This window comes from Phalacrocorax carbo, chromosome 5 (assembly GCF_963921805.1).
Source record: "Phalacrocorax carbo chromosome 5, bPhaCar2.1, whole genome shotgun sequence".
Lineage (NCBI taxonomy): Eukaryota > Metazoa > Chordata > Aves > Suliformes > Phalacrocoracidae > Phalacrocorax > Phalacrocorax carbo.
In genome coordinates, this window is record NC_087517.1 from 13,288,185 (window position 1) to 13,302,493 (window position 14,309).

At 41.8% G+C, this 14,309-nt stretch overlaps 1 protein-coding gene across 7 annotated transcripts in view; it reads left to right on the top strand.

Moving 5' to 3' along the window:
• The window catches only part of SEMA5B (semaphorin 5B), a 280,379-nt gene that overhangs the window by 220,039 nt on the left and 46,031 nt on the right, over positions 1–14,309 (top strand). For all 7 annotated transcript variants that reach the window (XM_064451222.1, XM_064451217.1, XM_064451220.1 and 4 more), the window contains one exon: positions 2,150–2,357. In XM_064451222.1, coding sequence (XP_064307292.1) covers positions 2,150–2,357 — 208 coding nt within the window. The remainder of the gene's footprint in view (positions 1–2,149; positions 2,358–14,309) is intronic.

The following is a 14,309-nucleotide window of genomic DNA, read 5'->3' on the forward strand; positions in this document are numbered from 1 at the left end:
AAGAAAGTTCCCTCCACTTGCTTGTAGACCTAGCAGCCCTAGTAGTCCAGTTGTGACATCATTACACAGTTGTCATTCAACATCGTTTTGGCACAAACCTTCATGGAAATTAGTTTGCCGGAGTAAATTAAAAGCAGGATGGAGGACTTGAGGCAGAGTCCCAAGTGAGCAGACCGTAAATCTACATTTTGGTTAAAAACAACAATAACATTTTTCTCCCTTTTATAAAAACATGTTTCAACTAAACAGACTAATACATAACAGTGGGGAAAAGCAATGGTCACTGAAGTGCTCTGTGGTTTTGTGCGTAAGTTGCCTCTCTGTGCTATGACATACTCATCTCTAAATAAGTAATAATAATACTTAACCTCCAGGCTTGCCCAATGTTTTTATTATTTCCTTCTTTGCGCTTCTGTGTGCCTACTGGTGTATGACTCCCAGTACTTTTGGGAATGGGCATGCACTGAAATATAATGCGGATGGGGAAGCTGAGGCAAGTGCTTTTTTTGTGGTAGCATAGCGAGCCAGTGGTAGAATTAAGTATATGATTTAGCCTCTTGATTTCTACTGCCATCTTCTAATTAGCAGGACACATTGCCTCTTCTGAAATGCACAGATATCTTGGATAAATGAAAGATGCTGAAGAAGGACAAGTGTTACAAATTGTTGTCTTAGCCCATATTCATACTAATGATAGAGGTTAAATTAAACAGTTTGATTAATCAGAGTATATGGCCAGCCTCATGGGTATAACGTTGTTATCCCCTATTGCAGAAGCTTTGACTTTAGAATGAGATGGATTGCCTCTGTAAGTGTTAGTTTAATCTCACATCTGAATGCAGAGTCATTGCCTCATTCTCATGTTACTACCTTCCAGGACTGTGTCATAAATTATCTAACTTTTACCACCACTTATTTCAAAAGTGATCATCTTGGACGTGTTCTAGTAACATTCCCACTGTGGGAGCCTCCATGGACATTGATTATGATGAGAAGATTGTACTTAAACAGAAATAAAACATGGTTCTACCATTTTGATATCTTGCTATTTTAAGTGAGGAGTCCCAGCTACAAAGCCTGAGAGCAAGCTGGGATACTTTCTACCTCGTATAGTTTGTGTAGAAAGGTCCACTGCCATAACCTTACCTCTTTATTCATGTTTGCATTCTGGCCCTGGTTAGTGGTGACTGAAGAGTAAGCTCTGCTGGACCTGAAACATTTAAATCAGTCAAATGCTTCAGCAGAGACAGCCCTGCCCAGAAGCAGTCCTGAACACAAACCCAGTCCTGAGATAAACTAAGCCCAAACTTGAGCCTCAGTCTTAAGGCCCTCCGAAGTGAAAGAGAAGCTTTGCATGGCAGACACCCCCACCATGGTAAATTGCAAAGCTTTGGCACCAGTAGAGAAGTTATTGGGATAGGAAGATTAAGCTTCAGGAACAATTGGGGCTGACAGACCTTTTGGGGTTTTAATGAAAAATGGTGTGGTTGCCCCCTTTTCCCCAGCATAAATCTCCCACAGTTTATCAGATCTTTAAATTGTTTAGGTAAGAGCACTGTGAGCAAAAATATATAAGTTTCTGTGCATGCACTGCTCATGCCATAACATCCCCGTGTCAAGCTGGCAGCCGGCTTCTTCCAGGAAGAGGATCAATTAGATTCGTGACCCATGCAGTCATTATGGAGACCTCTGAGATTTCCAGCAGGGCCACTGCATCTGTTGTCATTTGTCATGACATCAAATCACAGCGATCTGCTCCATAAACCAAAAGAAATATAGACTCAAAGCACCAGAAATGATCCCTACTATCTCAGGTCACCTTGCTGTATAACTCACTGGTAAAGGACCAGACTCTCTTCTGCCTCAGTACTCCAGCTGGGAAATTTTTCCAGGTACTCACTCTCCAGATGGTTCACATCCTTCTGGTTTCCCATTAAAATGCATTCACAGGTGGTTTCTGTAACATCTGAGAACTGCTGAGGATTGTAACCATGTAGCTGGAGCTCGCTCTAGCATGGGCAACAGGTGACCCAGAACTAGGTTTAAAGCAGCCGTGTAAAGATTACATTCATATTTCACACTTTAGGCAGGTATGGAATGAAGTCAACGCCTCCAAGATTTACTTGTTTCTTATTTCTTTTTCCATTAGAGTATGGCACCATCTTGAAGGCCCTTTCTACCACTAACAGGAGCCTGAGGAGCTGTTATTTAGAGGAAATGCAGATCCTCCCTGATGGACAACGGGAGGCAATCAAGAGTCTTCAAATCCTGCACAGCGACAGGTCGCTCTTTGTGGGCTTAAATAATGGAGTGCTAAAAATTCCTCTGGAGAGATGCTCCATGTACAGAACAGAAGGGTAAGCAATTTTACAGCTCTGATATATTCCGCTAAAAAAGAAAAGCACCAGGGAGACATATTCCAGTCTGATTTGGTTTAGAATGCTTTTTTTCATCACTACAAGACAAAAGACACTGTTAGGAGTGCATCTCCTAATAGATACATTTATGACAGGAGCAATGAGAATGAGCAATATATTTTTGTAAATATTAATTAATCCTCATCAGAAATTAATTTTGTGTTTACTATGGAAGGACTTGCAATATTTACCTCTTTTTTTCTTTTTTTAACTTGATATTTCAGTGTTGCTTTGAATAACTCCGTGTGTTTTACTGGTGGTTCTTACTGGCAGTGTGACTGCAGGCTTCTGAATATGAGTTGCAGCCTGCCTATCCTGGCTTATCTATGTAATCACCTCTCAAACATCTGATGAGGCAGGGCTGGGCTGTGTGGCAACTTGTTACTGCTTTTGGAACCTAATAGCTCATCTCAGCTATGTGTGACACCTCTTACACCTGGATAGATTCTGTGCCTTGATTGTACCTTTTAAAGGGACTTGGAAAAAAGACTTTTTGATTGTCAGCCCTGGATCCAGAGCAGCTTTCCACCCAGAAACGTGTGTAGAACGTTTTTGCATCTAAATAGTATCCCCCCATTCAAGCAGGTGAAAGACTGTGATACCAACTGATTGAGACATACACTCAGATAAACTCCCTGAGTGTGTAGTGAGGTCTGCAGTGAGAAATTGCTTGTTTACACCTCTTAAAAACATTCGTCCTTCTTTTGCCTTGCTTTCCTTGATGAGAGTTTTGTCTGAAACTGATGTCCTCTGTGCTAGACAAGAGGAAGGAATTTGTTACCATCGTCTAAATGGATTCCTTCTTTCATGGGGAATCTTGCAGGGCCTACTGCAAGATGTCCCTCTTCTCTTGCCAAAAAACCTAATATAGAAAATGTCACCATCATTTTATTTTCAACAAGTAGAGTTTATCTATCAGCTTGTACTAAATTCGTGTCTGTCTAAATATAAAACTGCCAGCTCTTTCCATTTTTGCTGAACCTCTTAATTGTCTCTTTCAGAAAATATAACTTGGTCATTACTCTAAGTTTGACATAGAAGTGTTCAGTGTGTAAAGGTTTAGTTGCTTATACAGACAGGCTGACACAGAAGTGTTTAGTAAAAGAAAGAGAACCACAGCTGGAAAATGCCATCCTGTCCTCAGCCCTTAAAAGCAGAGATGTAAAAAGGCAGAACATAACAGCTGTCCTCTTCAGGCTGTCCTGGAGATTTTCAGTTTGAGAATATTTATGTGTGTATACATATATATGATCCAGTTTCAAGAGAAATGAGTTCTTCCTTTTCTTTCTTCCCTAATCTTGAGTTCAGCTCTCTGGTAATTTATAGATCGTGTCCCACTTTCAGCCTGCGTAAGTACTTTGTATGACACTTCCATTAAAACTCAAATGGTGAAGGTTTGCTCAACTGCCTAAAAAAGGGACAAGCAGGGAAAAAGCAGCAGTGGCTGGAGGGCAGGCAGATGGGGGTACATCACAGAGGCACCACCTATCTAGGACCTGAGGGCCGCAGCACAGTGGCCTGCTCATACAACCTTATCCCAGCAAAACAGAAACCTGACTCCAAAGAGGTTCCCTTGCATTCTGGTGGCCACAAGAAGCCTCAGTTTTATGCATGATACAGTGCTGAGTCCTGGCTGAAATTCCTGGGAAGCGTGTATACCAATGCTGTTTTTTCCTAAAACAAACTTTCTGGAGGTATTTTTCAGTGAAATAAGGAAGGAGAGCAGCTCTTTGGGGGATGGAGACTCAAACTCTTCCTCCATTGACTAGTTTCATGCTACTTTTAGGAGATTTAAGCTAGCCACTGGCCTATACCAAAGTACACAAGACAGGGTCTCCTGACAGCGTGGTGGGCACATACATTTGGCGATGGGGAGGTCAGAATTTCTTAAATTTGCGTGCTGGCCAGGTCATGTACTTGTGTACATTGTAATGGATCCTTTGTTCTATGGCTGAGTCTTGTGGAGGGGCTGTGCACTTGAAGGAAAGAGGAAAAGAAGAAGAAAACTTAGGAAAGCCAAGGAAGGCAATTATTTATTTACTTGTTTAAAAGCATATTTGTGACATTATTATGAATTTTTAAGCTAAGCTTTTTTTTTTGTAGGAAATTATTCAGCTGCAAATTTTTCAGCTGCAAATGTTGGAACCCATTTCCCCCTTAGCATCCTGGCTATGTAGGTTATAAGTCAACTTGGCCTCCTTTGTATTTCTTTCAACACTGAACTGTATCGAAAAGGATGTTTTAATTTCCTCCAGTGCATTCCACCTGGCACTTCTCCTGGGCTGTGATTTATTGCTTATTGTTGTGTCTATGTTTAATACATACTTATACAGCCACCACGGGAAGAAGGGCTCCCACCCCTACAACACCCCCTGCTTACTTTTTTGTTGTGCTGTGACTTCTTGACTGGCCTCCCTGAAAAGCTCTGGTTTCAGCAGTTTTTATAATCTAATCGTTTTGATGCGGGCTCAGGAAGCTTGGAGGTGATGGAGAATTTGTGCCTCCCAGGCAGGAATACCACAACACTGTTTTCTTTGGCTGTGCCTCATGTTATCAGGAAACTTTGCAGCGTTTTACACCCTGGGGGCTGATGTGGGTTCTCAGTTGCTGACTTAGAGCTCTTGCCTTCGCCCTTCCTTCTGGGTTCTCCCTGGAATGGGCAATCAAGTATTGAGAGAAAATTGATCCTAGCATTGATCCCTTCCAGCAATCCTTGCTGCTCTGCTGCTTTAAAACCATGGGGCTTGGTACCAAGACTCAGAAATGGTACAGGGGAAAAAGCAGCAGCGAAGGGAAGAAAGCGAAGGGAAGAAATAGGAAGGGAAAATGATTTCTGCCATCTCCTTTACTGTTTGTTTATTGACATGGCACCAATCTAATCTCTTCAATGGTGACCAGAAACTCAGCCACATGTCTTGATGTAGTTCATTGACCCAATATATTTCTGGGTGTCTGAGTAGTGTTTTGTGTGTGCCCACTGACCTGTCTCAATCTGTCTTTTCAGAACAGCCAGTCTTAGCAGCAGGGCAACGGGAAGACATCTGTAATGTCAGCTGCCCAAATTTACAGGCTGGACTTGGCTGCAGGGACCCTGCCTTTTGCGTGTGTTTTCCTGTTGTGCTTCAGTGCTGCCATACCCCACTCTCGCTGGAGACTATTAGGAAGATGTCCAATGTGAGCAAAACCTACAAGCCCTTTGAACATGCAGCGTGTTTTGAAGGCTGCTTTGCTGGGTGGTAGTTTGGCTGTGCTTGCTGCTGGATTTTGCATGGCTTTGAAATCTTTGTAACCTCCCTGCAATTTTCAAATGAGCTTGGATTTTTACCTCAAGTTGCCCCCAAGCTTTGGGGAGGGATATTTGGAGAGCCAGCACTGCACCTTTATCACTGACACCAACATATCTCTAGAATGTGTCTGAACAAAATCCTGAATCTGAATTTTAAAGAGGTGAAGCCTTCAGATCTGGACCATTATTTTCAGGTGGGGCCTATCTGTAGGGGTAGTTTAGTAATTTTTTCAAAGGGTGGGGTGAGATTATGCATTTTAGGAATTGCAATCAAACAGGTAGGAAAATGAAGCTGGTTGTTGTAGGGAGCGCGTTGTGATTTGTCTTGCCCCTTTCCAGCATCACAGCCGTGGGCCTCTGAGCAGACGGAAACCTGAGGCTGGCCTTGGAGTGATTTTGTAGCCATTTTTTGATTACACATTCAAATGAGGAAAAGAAAATGTGCTTAGGAATGAGACCAGAGGGACTCTTGAATATCCACCTTGTCTGCTCTCCCTGTCCTAAGCAGTTTATTTTAACACACTTTATGTTGATATTCATTCTTTCCTCTTCCTCCCTCCAGTTTTCTGCATAAAATTTACAGTTCACATGATGCAGGTTGCAATTTTGGGATGTACAATGTGGCTCTGAGAATAGTTTGGCTTGCCTGTCCTCCCCTGTCATGCTGTGCTCACGTGTCGGTATCCCATCAGGTTGTGTGTCACCTTAGGTCAGCCTCATGCCAGTGGAGATACTCCTGCCTCCGAGGCTATGGGGAGAGCCAGATCCTCTTGGTGCAGCTATGACATGCTCTCATTTGAACTCTGCCTGCTTTTTTGACCTGGTTGCAGGGAGTTTGCTGTCAAGTGATGCTGAGCTATTGCCCTCCTACTTGGCCTAAATTCTGCGGTACATCCCCTCCAGCCATGGTGCTTAATGCAAAGCTAGCAGAAATGACTCAGCTGACAAGTACTCTTATTTGCTGACTTGAGATCCGTGTGGGAAACACAATTCACCTCTAAATAGGTCTGGGCCAGTACAGCTAAGTACATGTAGGTGAGTAACGCCTGAAATGGCTCCAGGGAGTTTTCAGAAGAAACAGGTCAGCAGTAAAAAGAAGCAGAGAGTTTTCTGCCTGCTTTCTCTCTCCAAAGTGCAAAACTGGAGCTCCAAGCCCAGTCCCTGTACCATGTCCACACTATACTTTAAGGGGGTTGAGATATCACATGGAGGATTGTTTTGGTGGTTATTGTTATTTTCTTCTTTCTTTTATTCCTTGTATGGTGCAAAATCCTCTGTAACAAAGGAAAGAAGCACTTGAATTTAGGATCACAAAACCAGAACTACAGAGTGAAACTGTTGGGGAACTTAATTGGAGGATTAATTTGAGGAATAATACAGTCTGGGAAGAGGTCTAAAAATTTTCCAGTTTGGGGAGACAGTGAATTGAATATGGGCTGGAAATCCTCTGACCTCTTCATCAGAATGACAAAAATTCCTTGAAGGACAAACAAGGAACTATTGTTGGGTAGAAAGTGCAGGAGAGAAAATGATAAAAGAGGTAAGGGAAGGAACAAAGCAGAGGCTGTTGTTCAGTGGAGCCCAGCATCCAGCAGAACGCTGAGGCGATGTTGATAGCCAGATTGTTCATCAAAGACCTTGAAGATCCAGCCCCTTCCTCTGAGCTGAGGCTGTTGAAAATCTGGCCCAGATTTTGTTTTGAAAATCTTCTCCCTGAGAGTTTTAAAAAATATCCAGCTCATTCAACATCCTTTTAAGAGTAGAGGCGAAAGGAAAGGTAACAGCCTACAAAAATGTTGTGATAAAGCTTAATCATCAATTTCCATCTGCTTTGGCTGATACGGCCTCTCCAAAATTAAGGGAATTAGCTAATTATTGTACCACCAATAATGCTTGAAAGCTTTGAAAGACTTCATAGGCAGAAAGGAGAGTGCTCAGCCCAATCTTCTGTCGTCCACAGTATCCAATAATACATCAGAATAAATCACTAAACATCTGGTTTGGCATTCTGGTTACATTTAAGTAAATAGCGAGACTACCACTGACGGAGAATGAAGACATCAAACAGAACGATGATCACTAAAGCTCTTGGAAAGAATGAAGTTTGGTAGATGAAATGGATCTGTGTTCTTTAAATAGAAGTACAAAATTATACCATTTTCTCTATCCTGAAAACACATTTGCATCTGCTGTAGCAGGCAATTACTCCCATTTTCTTTAATGTAGCTGCTTATATATGTAAAGTTAAGCGCATCCATACTATTTGCAGGATATGACCTTTAAGTTTCAAGGGGATGGTACAGGTCTAAGAAACCTGGATTTCAGGATAGCAGTTGAGCTTCATCTGAAGGGTCTTGGAAAGGGATGTGGCCACGTGTGTCTGAAATTGGATAAAAAAGAAGGCAAGGTTAAGTGGCAATGTAGTGAGCATGGTTATGTTTCCAGTAAGATGCCAGAGATTGGTTTTCAGTTTCATCTTGTTTGACATTATCTTTAATGGCATGGAAGAAAGAAAATAGCATACTTTGTAGATGGAATTTAAGTATGAAGGAATCACAAATAACAGTGAGGAGAGAAATGCTATGTGGGGCCGGTGGGGAAACCAGCAAGAGGCTTAGTTTGAGGAATAAGCCTGTGCTGAGATTGCTGGTGTTTTCATCACTGAAAAGAGTGGTCAGGGGATGAGAGTGGAAAAGGGCTCTGCTCCGACCCAGATGAATTGTTACAGTTTTTCCCATTTCTATTGAATGCTCAAACCAATTACATGCTTTACATTTATTTTAAGCTGCCTGTACACTTTTAGGCTCCCACTTTTAGCTCCAAACTATGTAAATGGCCCCAGGTGAATGGCACTGTGGCAGAAGGGGAATTCAGCAGTAGCAAGAGTCCAGGGTTATAGAACTGCTGAAACAGATGAAGGTCACTTCAGAAAATGCCAAACAAAATCAGCTAATTTCAGGGCTCACTGCCTTTTGTCTCCTTACTATCATGACTAGGTTGCCAATTTGTTTTGGGGAGCTTTGGATTTGCTAGGAGGGAGGAAAAAGCAGGGAGGTTGAACGTGCTGAGGGCTTTTGTTTGCTCCTTATTTTCAAAGTGTACTGCCAACATGACTTAGCTTGCAAGATAGGGAGCGGTTTAGCGTACGGATCCTTTTGCCTCTAGCAGGCTGGCTTTAGGCCAGCTCAGATCAATGATGTCTAGAAGTCATTACCATCTGATGCCTGCTAGGTGGGCTATGTGAAATTAGTTTCCACACAGTGGTGACTGACAGGAAAGCAGGTAGTTTTCTTGGAATACATAGTATTAGGATGACATTGATGCTATTGTTATACAAACAAGATTAATAACTAAAGCTAACAGCAAGCCCCAGGGCAGATATTCATTGCATCTGTCAATTCTTGCAATTCACTACTATTAAGTCATAAGATTTGTATTCTAGGCAATGGTCATATTCAGCGACATGGCTCCTGATGCAAGGAGTCTACAGCCTTACTGTTGCCATGGCTGGTTTGTTTCATGCCTCAAACTTCCAGGCAGCATTTGCAGTATAAAACACAAATGTGTCCAATGTTAATACTGAATGAATATAATGCTACAGATGCATCATTAACTTTTTATTAGGAGATGTGCTGTTTTACCTGTTTGGGGAGAAGGAAGTATCTGGAGCCAGAGCAAATTTGTTATTGTTGTTTTAAGTTTAAAATTTAAGTACATGTAAGTATATGAAATATGTATGAGTTGTAGAAAAAATATAATAATATACTGTCTAGAGTCTTTTACAAGTCAAAATACCAAAGTACTGTAGATCTATGGGAACACTCCAGTCTGCAAAGGGGTAGGGCTGGATTTCAAGAATATCCATTTACTTAAGTGATGTTGTCTCTTGTTAAAAAGTGGAATGGGCATTGTTTGATGGTGTTTTTAAAACTACATGGGAAAAAGCAATGGAGAATATGTTGGCAGGACCATTTTGCCCCTTATGCAATGTTAAAATAGCCCTGCCTTGGATAAGAGATATGTTAGATCCTCAGGGTGTAGTAGGTTGTCTAATATTTATTTGTCTTTTCCAACGTACGTTAATCTACAAAGGCTCTGTCTAGTTGAATCTACATCTTGTTGAGCAGAAAATAATTACCGAGAGCTTAACAAAATCCAACTTTCACAAAGGAGCTGCCTGAGTATGGATTACTTTCTGCAGCCTGGGTGACAACTGTAGACTGTTTTCAGATTTCTTTACCGTCACTCCCATTTCTTTCTAAGTTGTCTGCCTTTGCAGTTTTCTTTCCCTTCCTAAGTTCCCATTTTAGCATAATTTGTGTTCTTAAATCATCAGCATCTTGCAGAAGTTAGGTAAAGCACCTGTCTGTGTCCCTTGCACCGGGGACAAACCCACCTGGATGTGGTCCTGTGCCCCCTGCTCTGGGTGTGCCTGCTCAAGCAGGGGGGTTGGACAAGATGATCTCTAGAGGTCCTTTCTAACCCCTACCGTTCTGTGATTCTGTGATTTGCTTTTGCCTAGACCACCCTTTTTCCCCTTTCCACCTATGTCACCAGACTACAGGAACTTGCCATGTTCACATAGAAGTCTCAGATCTGCAACCACAGAGCAGAAGCGCAGGAGCAGAGCACATCTTAATCTGACAGACGCCTCCAGACACTGACTGACACAGGGCAGAGACAGGGAATAACACTTGAGTGCACTGATTTGCCCGAGCTGCCTTTCCAAAAGGATGTCTAGTCCCCTCTGCCTCTTTCCATATGGCAGCCCTGGGGGACATGTTTTCTTAAGGCTCAAAAGCCTGCTGAGGCTAGGAAACCGTTGTGCTTTGCAGTCCAGGCAAACATGCCCTGCATTCAGGAATTCCTTCTGACTATTCCTTTCATTAGGACTTTAATAGTATCTGAGTTTTCTTGTGGATGTCTGATCCCATCACTGGTAGTCAGAGGCCCTCTGTACTTCTGTTTTTATTAGAGGTCAGTTTTGTTTGGCATAGTGACAAGAGTTTCTAATAGTGTTTGCAGAAGAACACATTCATTTTTTTTAATAACCTGCTTTACTAATGTAAACATAAATCCAGATTTAATCAGAATTTTTATTGGGATGGCATTAATCTTCATATTTGAATAAATGCAATGTTGTTTTATTTCACAGCTTTAAAAATAAAAATAAACACCTATCCAATAAAGAAGTCACTGTTGCTAAAAGATGATGGAATGGGATGTCAGAAAGTAAGAAATGGAATAGTTTGTTGTGTAGATTGCACGAGGCCAAAATCTATAAGCCACAATCGATTAAAGTGATATTGAAAGTGGTAGGGCAGGAGGTGGAAACTAGCAAGCCAAGGTCCCTGATGTGGAAAGGAAAATGAGATGAAGATGCCTCTGAAAATCCTCTGTCTGTGCACTGTTTCTTTCAGATAAGTTACATTTGTTTGGCTTATAAATGGACTTCAGTTTTAGAGGTCATTTTACACCATGACTTTAATTTATGTATTCAAAACAAATCATGTGCAGAACAGCAATCACTGATGCTAAGCATGTGTGGGTGATAAATTACACACACACACACCCCCTCAGCTTCTCTGCCTCTGCATCCAATATCAAATGCTAAAATCCCAAACCTTGTCTGTCCAGATTAACATCAACTGTAGCCCGCACAATGGTGGTACCTGTGAGCTGTAGTATGCTCTTCCCGAGTAGTGCCCTGCTCCACAAATAGCCCCATTAATCCCTTATGAAGTATGTGGCTACTCGTTTTGAGGAAAGGGCAGTAGCATCTGGCACGGCATATGTTGTATTCACCAGCTGAGAAATTAAGCTGCTACTTGACCAGCACCTGACTAAAGCAGCTCAGTTCCACTTGGCTTCTCTTCTCAGTGGGGAAAGATAATGGATTTGTACAGATCACTAACTCATCTCTGCAGTTTGAATTTTTAAACGTATCAAAATTAGAGGGATTGTTTGAAGGTCTAGTGCTTTTTCCCCCTTTCTAATCTTATTTTCTTAAGCCACGAACATCCTTTTGATTATTCTTCTCTTTTCATGACATCTGGCTTTAGGGAAAACAGAAGTCCGCTCTTCCTTGCATGGGCTATTGAGGTTGTCAGTAATTATGATTTGGTTGGCTGGAAACTAATATGATTATTTGTTTAGTTCATCCCCTCTGCAGGTTGATAGCAATGGGACAGTAAGCTAACCTTGTCAGGAAATGCCTGTCTGCCAAACACAGCCTCATGCTTGCAACCAAAAGACAGTGCTAAACCCCGCTTATTGCTTGCAAAGGGCTGTTCCCTCGGAGGTAACTGCTCAAAGAGTGCAACAAACCAGTATGAAATTCTGAGGTCTTACTCCCCAAAAGAGCAAGGTGAACTCCTGTGCTGCACATGCTCCTGAGATGCTGGGCACAGATGAGTGTTGCTCAGTGCCTTGCAGGCTTATAAATGTTTGCACTGCACCTGTTGATAGCACTGCTATCTCTGTGCCTCTGATGAACTAACTGGTGATGCCCATGGGGTTTTAAAGGACTAGGTGCTATGACAATTATTGTATCTCCTGGCAAACTTGATGTCCCCTTTAGGTTCCAAACTCATAAGCAAAAATGCAAAACACTCTCCTGGAGCAGCAGCAGGGTTTCGTGAGCAAATACATTTTGGGAAGGGAGCTTCTCAGTCTTTGGGTCTAGAGCCCTGCCCCTGCAGATCATCAAATGCTGTCGTTCCATTCCTATTTGCTTTTAGTCATCAAAAAGAAGTGAGAAAGAAGTAAATGAAATGAGAGGGAATGAAAACTGGGAGAGCAAGCATGTCCTGGTAGATGAGAGGAACAGAGTCCTTCAGTGTGAATGCTCTGGATGACGGTTTGTGGCTTTTGGTACAAAATGGAATTTTTGTGTGTCTTCTGTCTGGTAGTAGGAATGGGAAGAAGCTCTAGTAATTCTTTATTTCCTTTGGTCTGTCGAAGCCTAATCTCTTAGGTCTGGTTCTATTGATTAGATGATCTGTTTATTATACAGTCTAAAGTTTTACCTCTCAGGGAAAAATGACCAAAAGATGAAGTTATCTAGGCTCAGAGCAAATTAAAGTGGGAATCAAAAACTTTTGAACTACAGACATTTAATCTTTAATGAAGATTCTGAAAGAAGATGTCATTCAGGCTGCTACAGAAAAGGAGATCTTGGCCAGGACCATCATCTTGGAAGCAGAAGCCTTTTTACAGCACATGCTATTAGTGAAGATTCAGCACTGTCAGGCTTCAAAGGCCCCATAAAAACTCCTTTGAGTCATAGGTAAGAGTTTCCATTGACTTCAGTAGGCTGTGAATAGTGCCCCACTTGCAGAGTCTTAATCCTTTGTGTTATCTGAGATCACTGCTGTAGAAATGATTGCAACAGCCAACAGGGAGGCCTACAGCTCCCAAACAGCAGGCAGCAGGTGAGCTCTTATGAGTAAGATCTTATTTTCATGCAAATGTCCTTGGTAAGTGAGAATAAGGAACCGGAGAAAAAAATAACTTGAATAGGAGATACAAATGGAATTGTTTTTCAATTGAGCATTTTCAGTGTATGCCTTTATGCCTCGAATAAGACATTTATTGTGAGGCGGTGATTTAAAGTGAATCGCTTTTGATAGCAATGCCCTGTCATAATAAATCCAACCTCTTAGATATCCGACAAGAGGTATTCTCCTGAGTCCTCGCCAAAAGCACTACAGTTAGTAGATGGCCAGAGGGGAACTGGGGGCATGGACCATGTGGTATCATCACCGTCTTACTTCCACAAGCATCCCATTTTGTGGGATTTCATTAACTAAGCCATTAGAATTAATATAGCCAGTGTTAACCTGCTATGCTTGGGTAGTCTTCTGGGATAATGGGTTCTCTCTACCTGTGTGAATTATGATGGGAGACAACAGTGTGTCATTAGTTCCTTGAGGCATCCTCAGCCTGCCACTGAGGAGACCTAAGTGTGCTGTTCCCTGTATGTATGGTATGAAATCTGGCCCCACTGAGCCAGTGGCAGAAGTCCCATTGCCATTGAAACATCAGCATTTCATTACAGCATGTAAACTCCTTTGTATCTTATTTCACAGTATTTACATACTGCCCTGCAAGACTTTGGGTCCCATGGCCTGTGTAAGACTTTTCAGCGGTATCATAATACAAAATGGTATTTGCACATAAACATTGCAATTTATTTTGTGTTCTGACCATGGGGAAATGCTGTGATATCTGTACATTTTCCACACCATGGTGCCTGATCTACTAAGAATGACAGCATATTTCTGAAGCATTTTGATCTGTGCGTGCATGTATGCATACATATATTTGTCTTCTGGTGTGTGTTTGCTCGTTTTTATCTTTTAATGACATAAATAGGGATCTACATTCTAAAGATATTGTAAGGATATAAATTAAGGTGGATTTTGAAGTGTTCACTTAAAGTATTTGCCAGAAATGCTGTTCTCTTGCAGTAATGCACATTGTAATGCTTTTCCTGCTTACAAAAGGGCAAAAAATGGAGCAAATTGTGTGTAAGTAAATACATTCCTCCTCACCCTTAAGTGTATCGCTGTCAGATGATATAATAGGTTTCTCACCACAGTTGA